A 13371-nucleotide genomic window follows, 5' to 3' on the forward strand; every position below is an offset into this window, starting at 1 on the left:
AGAGAGGGAGACACAGAATCCGAAGCAGGCTCCAGGCTCCGAGCTGCCAGCACAGAGCCCGACGCGGGACTCGAACTCACAAATCGTGAGGTCATGACCTGAGCCAAAGTCAGATGCTCCACCGACTGAGCCACCCAGGCGCCCCTGGAAGTCATTTTTTAAAAATAAGGTTAAGGTATGGAGCACCTGGGTGGCTCAGTGAGTTGGGAATCTGATTATTGATTTCACCTCAAGTCATGATCTTGCGGTTCGTGGGATCAAGCCCCACATTGGGCTCTATGCTGACAGCATGGAGCCTGCTTCAGATTCTCTCTCTCCCTCTCTCTCTCTCTGGCCCTCCCCAACTTGCACTTGCTCTCTAACTCTCTCAAAATAAATAAGCATGAAAAAAATTTTTAAATAAAAACAAACCTAAGGTATAATTTTTATTTTCATGTTTATTTATTTTTGAAAAAGAGAGGGAAGGTCAGAAAGAGGGAGACGGGATATCCAAAGCAGGCTCGGCGCTGACAGCAGAGAGCCTGATGTGGGGCTTGAACATGCAAACTGTGAGATTATGACCTGTGCCAAAGTTGGATGCTTAACCAACTGAGCCACCCAGGCACCCTGGTTAAAGTATAATTTAATGTTTACCTTGGATGTTCTGTTTGACCTGGTTCTTGAGCTAACTTTTTCATATGTTATCTGCTAGTAACTAAAAATAAATGATTTAATAATATCTTTGTGAAATGGAAATCCTAACTAGCCTGTCTTAACACTAATGGATTGAAATGAAAGAATACTAGCTTCTTTTCTAGATGAATTCTAAACGTTCTTATGGTTAATCAGGATTCTATTTACATGTATTATTTTGTGTAAATATTTGGTTATATTGTTGAAAATCTGTTTTTGGTTAAGCAAGACCATCATAATTGTTAGTATTTATTAAGTACCAATTACATACAAGAAACTAAAGAAGATAGGACAAGAGCCCTAATTTCAAAGGCTTATAATCAAATTGAATACTAGAGAACATATCAGTATAATCTGTTGCATACTGAGTGGCAAATGTATACACTGTATACACAGGGGTGCTCCAAGTGTTAATGATGAATTGGTTATGAAACATTTCGCCGTGGGCATAGGATGTGAGTCAGGCCTAAAATAAGAAGAGTTATGAAGCCATTCTAGTGTAAGGGCCAACAATGGATACACCTTGTGTTTATGCAGTAACTTTTTTTTCTAATTAAAAAAACATTTGTTTCTTTTAAGAAGCCTCCACTCCCAGTGCAGAGCCCAAAGCAGGGCTTGAACTCAAAATCCTGAGATCAAGACCTAAGATGAGATCAAGAATTGAAGAGTTGGGTGTTTAACTGACTGAGCCATCTAAGTGGCCCTGTAGTAACCTTTTAATAAGAATTTAATTGAGGAGTTTATATTTAAGGGATTAGAGAGAAGATATTTACAAGTGATATATCTGGTAAGGATTAATATCCAAAATACATAGGAACTCACACAAATCAACACCAAAAAACCAAATAACCTGATTAAAAAATGACAAGCTAAAGAGTTTGTATTTGGGAAGTAGAATATAGTTTTGAACAGTGGGTAGTGATAAATAAACAGGATTTTTAAAAATTTAATTGTTCAGTTAGTTTGGTTTCTCAAATGAGAGGTGCCATATAACAGTAGTATTAAATATTATTCATCTTTCATAATTATACATTAGACCATGCTCATGTTCTGTGATAGATTAGAAAATTGATATCTTAAATGTAAGTTTTCTTCCATGTTTGTGGGAGGTAAAGTGATTCTTCTGGGGTACAAGCAGGTGTTAAAAACATCCTTTTCCCAGCTGAACACGAATCTTTACTTTCTGCAGGTTTCTAACTTGGGAAGTGCTGTATGTTTTTCTAATACATACATGCAAGTATACATGGTTACTGAGAGCTATATGTGATTACCTAATGTTTCATGAGTTTAAGTGCAATGGAGAAAGTTAATGACAAGCATTATAAAAATAACCTCCATCTGTTAGAGTGAACACATATGAAAAATAAGAGCAGTAGACAAGGTGGTAGTACAGTTTTCCAAATCTTATAAATGAAGCTATTATAGTAGTAATAATTTATAAAAATGTGGGAGTTAGTCGAATGCTCAAAATTGCCTGGATAGGCTAAGACACATCTTTTTCCTGCCTTCAAAGAAATTTATAACATAAGGGAAGAAAGAATAGCTTGACAGTTTCTCATACATAGACACATGCTCGCACCACTTAAGATAGGGCTATCTAAAACATCTTATTTCCCTTCTCTTACCAATATTGTTGGAGGGACTTTTGGTAAACAACAAAGATAATTGGAAGATATTGGATACAATTGCAAAAAAGAGAAAAATGAGAGAAACATAAACTCAGAATGTTGTTCAAGTAAGAAACCCAGTAATTGCTGACCTTCTCATTACCCTGATTTTGTCTTAAACAGAATATACATTATGAATGTGGATGTACTGTTTCCCGAATTCAGAGAAATGTATCTTATTGATGATTAGCTTTGTAGAAGCCTAAAGTCATAATACACTTTTAGTAATACAAGGAAAACAGACAAAAAAGATGAACATAAACAGTTTATTTTAATTGTTTGAAGTAAATAGATTTTATCTTGGATAATATGCCCATTTGTACCGTCAGCTCACAGGTTTGTCCCTGTCCCTGTACTCAGAAATTAAAGATGTCCATGAGAAGCTTGCAGTATAGACATTTTGCTTTATTGTATGTATGCAGTAACAACCAAGCAGTTGTCCTAATTCTCTTTTTCCTTAAAATTTCAAGGAAAATATTCAATGAAAGTAAAACATAAGCATGTGTTTTGTATGTGATTGGTGATAACAGAATTTGTTGTTGTTGTTGTTGTTAAAGATTACCTGTTTTGGGGCGCCTGGGTGGCGCAGTCGGTTAAGCGTCCGACTTCAGCCAGGTCACGATCTCGCGGTCTGTGAGTTCGAGCCCCGCGTCGGGCTCTGGGCTGATGGCTCAGAGCCTGGAGCCTGTTTCCGATTCTGTGTCTCCCTCTCTCTCTGCCCCTCCCCCGTTCATGCTCTGTCTCTCTCTGTCCCAAAAATAAATAAACGTTGAAAAAAAAAAATTAAAAAAAAAAAAAGATTACCTGTTTTATGAAAAATAGCATCAGAATTATCTCATTTTAAACTTTTGTCTTGGGCTTAGTCTTGAATTGTAACAAAGGAGAATTCTGATAGGAACTGATTCTACTTAAGATTTTTTTGTTTCTCAGCTTTATTTTTATTTTGGTGTTGTGCTTCATGACTCTGTCACTGTGTACTCAGTCTGCAGTGAAAAGTAAACCAAGAGTTGAGTTTTACAAAGCTTTAGTCTAGAACTGCTTAGTACCACCAGGGTTTTGGAAAGTCTTTTACACAAGTAGTCTGTGTCAATCAGTAACTTGTTTTGGGTTATGTTGTTGCCCTCAGTGCTTGATAAATGGTGGGGATGGAGGAGGGGGCTGGTAAGTAGCTTCATTTCTGACAGGTTCTATCCAAAGTTAGGGGCGCCTGGGTGGCGCAGTCGGTTAAGCGTCCGACTTCAGCCAGGTCACGATCTCGCGGTCCGTGAGTTCGAGCCCCGCGTCAGGCTCTGGGCTGATGGCTCAGAGCCTGGAGCCTGTTTCCGATTCTGTGTCTCCCTCTCTCTCTGCCCCTCCCCCGTTCATGCTCTGTCTCTCTCTGTCCCCAAAAAATAAACGTTCAAAGTTAAAGGAAGAGCTTTTAATTGTCTTCAGTTTATTTAACTAGGCTTAATCTATCTTTCTGTTACCCAGTGATGAAAAACGGAGTAAACAGCTTTCTTTTGGGTCATATGTACAGTACTAGAAGACAGCATTTTCTATTACCGACTTGTGTGTTCCCTTAGCTGCCATGGTCTGCAGCCTACTGAGCTTATGTTATCAGATAAATAACTAGTCCAGATGGCTAAACTGTTGGAGGATATAAAATCAAAACCCATTTCAGGAAGCTATCCACTTTGTTCATTTTTGGATAGGTTCCATTCTAATTAGTGGTAACTTTCTGGATTTGTTTTAAAATTTAACTTATAACTGTATATTTTCTTGATTTTTACCCAGGTTACAAAATACCCTCCTATGCTTGAGATCCACAGACTACGTGTCCTACGTGAACGAATCAGTTGTTCATCTCCTGGAAATACATTAGAAACATAAATATGGTGCCAAAAGATTTCCTTACCTTTCTCTGACTACAGTTTATTTGGACATACTTTTGTATTGAAGAGAGGTACACAGACTGAGGCTACTTGTGCAGAGACTCTGTCGTGTAGGATCATGGACCATCCTAGTAGAGAGAAGGATGAAAGACAACGGACAACTAAACCCATGGCACAAAGGAGTGCACACTGTACCCGACCGTCTGGCTCCTCAACATCCTCTGGGGTTCTTATGGTGGGACCCAACTTCAGGGTTGGCAAGAAGATAGGGTGTGGGAACTTCGGAGAGCTCAGATTAGGTAAGAACTTGTTTATATCGGCCGCTTCCACAACCACCAACAGCTATAATTAGCTTTTGTGTGTTTCAAGACAAGAAGTTTATGATTTTATGAGAAATTCTCCTAAGGAGGACCTGTTCGTATAAGCAATAAAGAATTTGTGAAGGGGACTGGTCATTATCAGTTAGAGTTGTATCCAAGGTTCCTCTCTGTTTGTGTGTGATAGGTTCTTAAATTTACCACCAGTTCTGAGATTTTATGATGTAGGGAGATGTGCGTACAGGTATCAGTAAAAATAAAAATTATGATTTAGTTGTTCTAAGAGGTAGAGCCCTAAATTTTGTTTAACATATTTCCAGGTCACCTAGATATTGTTGGTCCTTGGACCACACTCTGAGAAGGGAGTAAGGCCTTGCTTCAATTCAGACTGATAAGGGAAGAGTAGAGTAGATTCTTACTCAGTAACATGCAGACTCAGTCTGTAAGGACATACATCCTGTTGAGAGAGGCTTTCCAACTGATGCTATGTTTGCATTTCTTCCTGGAAATCCTGACATCAGGATTGAGCTAGAACTACAGGGAGAAATGATGCAATTTTATTTCCCAACCGAGGAAATGTATTTTTAAATTTCAAGTGTGAATATGTGAGTGAGATAATGAAAAACAACAGAGTAAGGCAGAAATTGAGAAGAAGATACAGTAGGTACATAGAAACTTTTCTATGGCTCTCCCTGAGCGAATTGGGAAGAGAAAATGAAAGATATAAATACATGAAGTTGGACATCAGTGTGAAGAATGTGAAGAGGTCGCCTTTTAGGCTAAAGTATTTGCTTTTTCTCCATAGCCGTTTTGGGTATGGATTAATATGAAGACCTGTTGTAAGGGACTGTAGCCCTTGGGGGAACAGAAGTGTGGGAGCATAAGATAATTATTGTTTGCTAACTCTAATACTAATCTGCAAAAGAAGAAGGAAAAATAATCTTGTGTCTAATCCCCCATAGATTCAGGAAAGAGTCCGTACACTAGCCACAGATCACTGGGTGCAGAATTGAATTTAAGGATGCTGACAGTGAATTTATTTTTACCAGTGGAAGGCCAGCAGCCTGGAATTTTAAGACCTGACTAGTGTAATGGAAGGCTCTTTATATTTAGTGATGGTCGGGTTAGCAAAGCCAGCAGATGCTGCTGAGAATAGGAGTAAGATGTGTAATTTCACACTGTTTGAGTTCCTAGCAACTACTGAGTTGTTTTAGAACCTAGTTTCTTGAATATTCATTTATGTAATGGATTGACTTTGCTCTAACATCACAGTAGTAAGTTGGAATTAAATAGATTGTGACATGAACATCCACGGAATTACTGCTGAGAGGCAGTTTATGATGCATATAAATTCTTGCATTCTCAAAAGGTCACAAAATTGTTTTATTTCTCTAAAGGTGAAGAAAAACTGTAGTCGATGAAAACTAGAAATCTGTCTAATTACTTAAGCCTGGATTTGTATTATAGGATCTTTAAGTTTACATGGGATTAGAAACACTTACTGAGTTAAAAGGATAAATTTGTAGCCCATGTGTATTTCGGAGTAGTAGAGTGTTCTGTTTTATTTCCTCCCATGACTTTAGGATAATTTTGGTAGTTCTCATTTTGGCTTGCCTTGTAGTCAGTGGAAAGGCTTTTCTTTCTTTTGAAGTGATTTTAGTCTTAAGTGCTTACCAGGTTTTCATTAGCTCTGGGGCCATATTGTCAGGACATTGTATCTAGGAATATTTTAATCGATAGAAATGAGAAAAGGTACTTCCAGAATCGTTTGACATCTTCCTAACAACAGGATGGGTATGCTATATACTCCCTTCCATTGCGCTTTTGCTGTGACATTAGTAAGTAGGAGGTTGTGTGACCAACAGAAGATGTAAACTAGGAAATTCCAAACTCAAGGCAGGTGCAGATGGGCCTTCACCAAGGCTACCACCTACAAGGCCATGCTTTCTTCTCCAAATTCATTTCTTTCTCTAGCCATACTGTCTCTCGGCCCCTCAAGCAACCAAATGCATTTCTGCTTCAGAGCTTTTCACTTAGAGTTCCTTCTACTACAGAATTCTGCCCCCAAATTTTGCTTAGGTGGTTGCTTCTTATCCTTTAGGCTTCAACTTTTGTTACCTTCTCAGAGAAACCTTCAGTGATTTCTCCCCGGCCTCCATTTAAAATGGCATATTTCTCTCCTAGCCATATTCTATCCTATCACACTATTTTATTCATCACATGGATCACTACCTGATATGATTTATTTGTATTTGTTTACCTGTTAATTGTCTCTCCTTAGTTGAATATAAGCCGCTTGTAGGGTGGGGATTCTTTATGTATTACTGTTGTTAATTTGTGGGATGGATAGGTAGATAGCCAGATGAGTAGGAAGAGAGGAAAAAACATGACCTCCTTCAGGCTCCTGGTATGTGGGGGTGATGGTAGGTAGTAGCCTTAGTGCCACTGTATTTAGGTAGAACTCTGGATTCTAGATAGAGAAAAAAAATAATGTAATGATTAGTACATTTTTGTTCTCTGCAAATCTGTTTCCACCCATCATCCATTTAACAAACATTTCTTGAGTAATTACTGTCTTTCTAGACTTTGGGTAAGGTAGCATAACGAAATTATGCTCAGAAATTATTTCTGTCCTTAAGAATCTCAGTTTCATAGGGTGCCTGGATGGCTCAGTTGGTTGAGCCTCTAACTCTTGATTTTTCCTGAGGTCATGATCTCAAGATCTGTGAGTTTGAGCCCAGCCTTGGGCTCTGCACTGACAGTGGGGAGCCTGCTTGTGATTCTCTCTCTCCTCCTCTTTCTTTCTGCCCCTTCCCTTCTCTGTCTCTCTCTCTCTCTGTCTCTCTCTCTCTCTCAAAAATAAATAAATAGGGGCACCTGGGTGGCTCAGTTGGTTAAGTGTCTGACTTCAGCTCAGGTCATGATCTCACGGTTCGTGGGTTCAAACTCCACATCCAGCTCTGTGCAGACCACTCGGAGCCTGGAGCCTGCTTCGGATTCTGTGTCTCCCTCTCTGCCCCTCCCCTGCTCACACTCTGTCTCTCTCTCTCTCTCAAAAATAAATAAACATTAAAAAAATAATAAAATAAATAAGCTTAAAAAACTTTCAAAAAATCTGTCTCACAGTTTAGCAGTAGAAAGAAAAACAAATATGAAGTGATAAGTATTTCAATAGATTGTATAAAAACCACTTTGGCAGAGGTTAATAAAGGTTTCAGAGAGGAAGTATTATTTGATAGTAGGATAGGATTTCCGCTGGTGGGCACAAGGAAGCAGGGCTCTCCAGTATTAGGAGCACAAAATATTATCAGAGCAGCAACTAGTTGTACATGACTGAGTTACTGGATGTGAAGTAAAAGAGAAGTAATAGGTACCATTAGGTGGGTTGGGACCAGACTGTGAAGTGTTTGAATGGTATTAAAACATTTGGACTTTGGGGCACCTGGGTGGCGCAGTCGGTTAAGCGTCCGACTTCAGCCAGGTCACGATCTCGCGGTCCATGAGTTTGAGCCCCGCGTCGGGCTCTGGGCTGATGGCTCAGAGCCTGGAGCCTGTTTCCGATTCTGTGTGTCCCTCTCTCTCTGCCCCTCCCCCGTTCATGCTCTGTCTCTCTCTGTCCCAAAAATAAATAAACGTTGAAAAATTAAAAAAAAAAAAAAAAAAAAAAACATTTGGACTTTATCCTGTAGGCAGTGGAGTAGACTCACCAAGGACTTTACCACAGAAGAGTGACGGATCTGGTTTGTATTCTAGAAAGATAATTCAGGTAGTTTTAAGATTAGATCAGATAAGAAAGAGATTGACATCTTGTGGATTTTGCTCTATTGTAGTACTTGTCACATTGTATTATCTTGCTGCATCTCTCTGCCTCCGGATGAGCTTGATGGTAGTACTTTGCTTCATTAATCTTTATATTCTTAGCTCCTTTTTACTGTTTATGGCATATAATGTGTACTTAAGAAATGTTTAATGGGTACTTAAGAAATGTTTGTTTGCCTTTAGAGTCTAAGTCAGAAATGGGTTGAACTGCCTTAGCTCTTAGCTCTGCAAATGACAGTGAGATTGAGAGGAAGAGATGAATGAGGGAAAAATTTCAGAAGTAGACTGTAGGCCAGATTTGACCAACCAGTTATTTGAGGGGAAGGTTTCCAATACCGCTGAGTTTGCCAGCTTGGAGAGACCAAGTAAATGTGAAAGCTGTGAGAAAGCTGTGATCTCACAAGCTGTGAGATCATGACCTGAACCAAAGTCGGACACTCAACCTACTGAGCCCCCAGGCGCCCCAAAAAAAATTTTTAAAGGAAAATTTTTAAAGGGAAAATAACATGTCTCTTGCCAAAGTTTTCTAATTTTTCTTGACACGTTTCTCAGAGATAACCACTAATTTCATTTAATTAATTTAATTTTTTAGAATTTAAAAATGTATATCAGGACATATTTTAGAAATGCAGTCAAGAGGTGCCTGGGGTGGCTCAGTCGTTGAAGCATCCGACTTCAGCTCAGGTCATGATCTCAGGGTTCGTGGGTTCAAGCCCCACGTCTGGCTCTTTGCTGCTGGCTTGGAGCCTGGGACCTGCCTCCGATTCTGTGTCTCCCACTCTCTCTGCCCCTCCCCCGCTTGCACTCTGTCTCTCAAAAATAAACATTAAAAAAGTTTTTTTTAAAAAAGGAAATGCAGTCAAACTGTACTATAAACCTGCTTTTATCACTTAATATAGCAGGAACTTCTAACTTAAAAAATAGATCATTCATTTTTAATGTCTGTAGTTAATTCAGTAATTTATTTAGTCAATATATATATGTATAAATTGTGTTTTTTCACATTATAAATAATACTATACTGAACATCCTTGTAGATGCTTGTAGTACATCCCATCTTCATAGTACAAACTTGGCTGATTATTTTCTTAGGATAAATCCTGGAAGTGTACACTCTGAGTCAAGGGATATACATACTTGCAATTTTATTACATATTATAAATTTGCCTCCTAGAAAGGTGGTTTCTCTTTACTTTCTGCCTCTCTGTGCGTGTGTGTGCTTAAATGGTTCTTTCTCTACCCCTTCAAAAACCTTGAACTAAATTATTAAAAATATTTTCATCTATGGTTGTCTGATAAGGGAAAATGGTATCTTGTTAAATGTGTATAGGTTCATGGGTAAAATTAAATATCTTTTTAAAGTAAACTCCATCCTTAACATGGGACTCCAACTCACAACCCCAAGATCAAGAGTTGCATGCTCTACCAACTGAGCCAGCCACATGCCCCAAGTTAAACATCTTCACACGTTGATTTATATTTCTTCTTTTAAGAGTTACTTCTTTGTGGCCTTTGTCTGCTTCTCAATGGAAAGATTATTTCTATGGAGTCTTATATGTGTACATTGATTGCCTTAGTAGATAAGGGAATTTTGAAGATTCAAGAAAGGAAGATTGATGAAGAATGATTGTGAATAAAAGCTAGGAGGACATGATGGAGTAGACACAGATCTGCAAGTTGTTTTTTATTAAATGAGAAACATGGAGGCTAATTTGAGGACTTTTTTTTTTTTTTTTTTTTTTAAGTTTTGAGTATTCTGCTGAACCTGGTCTGGAAAGAATCATGTAAACATTAAGATGTAAATGATTCTGTTCCTCCAGAATTAAGAAAATGTTGTCTACATTTAATGTAGTCTAGTAATAATGGCTTGTTTTTCTTTAGTTGCAAGAATAAGGAGATGATATTTCTTTTACATTCTAATGGGTATGTACTTATATTTATGGCAGACCCCTGAGACTCTACAATCTTGCATATAATTTTAATAATCTTCATATTACCCTTGTGAAATAGAACATTGTTAGAAAATCTTTTTACTTGCAAATAAAAAAATGGAAGCATAAAGAATTGATTTTTTTGCTCTTTTTCGTCTTTGTTATCTGATGAAATCGCTAAAGTATGTTAGCACAGAAGGTAAATTGGCTAAGGGTAGCAGCTTATCCTTTGACACACTCCTCCCTGACTTCTAAAATAAGATACTTACTTCTGTGTCTAAAGTAGGGTGTACATGACAACTTCTCTGCATATTGTTGTTTTCTTACCTATCACTAATGAACTTAAATTGGAATTTGTAACTTCAGCTTTTACCAGCGAGTTCTGTGTTTGGCAGTTGTGATCATTAACGGTTTATAGATTCTAAAGCACTTGGTTTCATATTGTGTCCCACAAAGTCTCAGAGCCTTTATTTTGCACTGTGAGGGAATGAGAAAGGAAGAGTGAGGAGACAGGATTCTGTCACCTATATATTAAGTTTTCAGTAAGATTTTATTTACAAGATACTATTCTCCGTTAAAATTTTTTGAATATCATTCATCTGAAAGAATATAGGCTTAAGATAAAATTTAAGTGTTTATTCTCTAGATGAAAGTGAAGGCATTGTAAAATCAAATGTTACTTTTTTATTCATAGTTTCTAGTAAATCTTATCATTTGAACAAATAGAACAAAGTCTGTATCAGCCAAAAACCATGCCAAGCAGTGAAACATTAACACTGATTATAAGGTGCTTTTACAACATTGTTAAGGTTTTCCTATATATTTGCAAATTTATAGGGTCTTTGGATGGAACAAACTAAAACAAGTTTAGAAGTCGTGTCATTACTTTCTTTCTTAAAAGTAAGAGTCCTGAAGTCATATTGCCTTTCCAGGTTTTATTTTTTTCCTCTATAAGATGAGAGTAGAAATAATACCTAATTTAACAGATGTGTTGTGAAGATAAAATCCAGGTAATGCATATAATCATTTAAGACAGTGGTTGGTACATAGTGAGCATTTAATTTGTACACATAATACAGATATTCTTGATTTAAAAAAAATTTTTTAAGTTAATTTGAGAGACACAGAACACAAGTGGGGGAGGGGCAGGGAGAGAATCCCAAGCAGGCTCCCTCTGTCAGTGCACAGAGCCCAACGCAGGGGTTGAACTCACGAAACTGCGAGATCATGACCTAAGCTGAAACTGAGTAGGATGCTTAACTGACTGAGCCCCCGGGTGCCCTATAATACACATATTGTTTAAACTTGTGTTTTAATTTTTTCCAACTTTGTATGAAGAAGATTTTCAAAATTTTACTAAAAAGTAAAAAAAAAAATCAGGTTGGCGATTATCCATAATATACTGTTACCTCAATTTACCAGTTAATGTTTTTTCCAGATGCTTTATATCTTTGGAGATATGTTTGTGAACATTGGTGTGAGAGTGTGGGTGTGTGAGAGAGTGTGTGTGTGTGTGTGAGAGAGAGAGAGAGAGTGTGTGTTTGAACCATTTAAAAGTAAGTTGTAAAACTGACAAAATACTTCGCTAAGGGATGTTTATGTTCCCACTTAACAGTTGTATAATAGATTATATTCTTTGTTTTGCTTCTACAGTATGTTGTGGAGGGACTTAATTTAAAATTATGATTCCAGGGGTGCCTGGGTGGCTCAGTCGGTTAAGCGTCTGGCTCTTCGTTTTGTCTCAGGTCGTGATCTCTAGGTTGGTGAGTTCGAGCCCTGAGTAGGGCTTCTGCTGAAGGTGTGGAGCCTACTTGGGATTCTCTCTCTCTCCTTCTCTCTGCCCCTCCTCCAGTCTTTCTTTCTCAAAAATAAATAAATATTTAAAAATATTAAAATTCTGATTCCAGAAATAATGCGTTTTAACTTTCTTGAAAAATCACAAATAAGTATAAAATTCTTGTTCCTAGTAGTATCATAGCTTAAATTTCTTTTAGAATTACATTCTGTTGATTTTAACTCCAGGAGTTTGTTAAAGCACTTTAACAGAGTTTGTTAAAGCACTTTATTTTTAAGTTTTATTTATTTTTATTTTTTCATTTTTTAAAGTTTGTATTTAAATTTAGTTAACATATAGTTGTAGTATTGGTTTCCTGAGTAGAATTTAATGATTCATTGCATATATTATACCCAGTGCTCATCAAGCAAGTGCCCTCCTTAGTACCCATCACCCATTTAGCCCTTTAACCACATTCGCAGACACACAGTCCGTATCACATTAATATGGTAATTTTAGAGTGTCACAGATAAGATTCTTGCAGGATTATGCATTGGTATCTTGGCTAGTTTATCAGGAGAATTTAATGGTGAAATTGCCAGGATTGCTAAAAGCCATCTGGAATTGTGTGAGCAGTACTATGAAGCAAAGATGATTTGGGATTTATTATGAGGAGAGTTTAGAATCAATATTTACATGATGTCATCATGCATCCTAAGGAGAAAACTGCCTGAACTTGTACTTTTCCAAAAAGTCTAGGTTAATCCAGTTTTTTTCCTGAGTTGGGGTTACTAGGGCAAGAGAATGCTTATAGATACTTACTTACTTACTTACTTACTTATTTATTTAGTGTTTTATTTATTTTTGAGAGAGTACAAGCAGGGGAGGGGCAGAGAGAGAGGGACAGGATCTGAAGTGGACTCTGAAGTAGACTCTGTGCTGATGGCAGTGAGCCTGATGTGGGGCTTGAACTCATGAACTGTGAGATGATGACCTGAGCTGAAGTCAGATGCTCAACCCAACTGAGCTGCACAGGTGCCCCTAGATAATCTATTTTTTAAAATTTAATTTTTTATTTTAACTTTATTTTTTAAGTAATCTCTATACCCAGTGTGGGGCTTGAACTCACAACTCTGAGATCAAAAGTCGCATGCTTTACTGAGAGTCAGCCAACACCCTTTTATAATTTAATTTTTTTAATGTTTGTTTTTGAGATAGTGTGAGAGAGGGGTAGAGATAGAGGGGGACAGAGGATTTGATGTGGGTCTTGAACTCACCAACCGTGAGATCATGTCCGGAGCTGAAGTCAGATGCTTA

At 37.6% G+C, this 13371-nt stretch overlaps 1 protein-coding gene across 11 annotated transcripts in view; it reads left to right on the top strand.

The window, feature by feature from the left end:
- The window catches only part of CSNK1G1 (casein kinase 1 gamma 1), a 183341-nt gene that overhangs the window by 71218 nt on the left and 98752 nt on the right, over positions 1 to 13371 (top strand). For all 11 annotated transcript variants that reach the window (XR_006704063.1, XM_045447923.1, XM_045447922.1 and 8 more), the window contains exon 2: positions 4116 to 4512. Coding sequence is in view for 10 of the 11 variants with exons in the window: in XM_045447923.1 (XP_045303879.1) it covers positions 4332 to 4512 (181 nt within the window). In the remaining variant the exon portion in view is untranslated. The remainder of the gene's footprint in view (positions 1 to 4115; positions 4513 to 13371) is intronic.

Source organism: Leopardus geoffroyi, chromosome B3 (genome assembly GCF_018350155.1).
Source record: "Leopardus geoffroyi isolate Oge1 chromosome B3, O.geoffroyi_Oge1_pat1.0, whole genome shotgun sequence".
Classification (NCBI taxonomy): Eukaryota; Metazoa; Chordata; class Mammalia; order Carnivora; family Felidae; genus Leopardus; species Leopardus geoffroyi.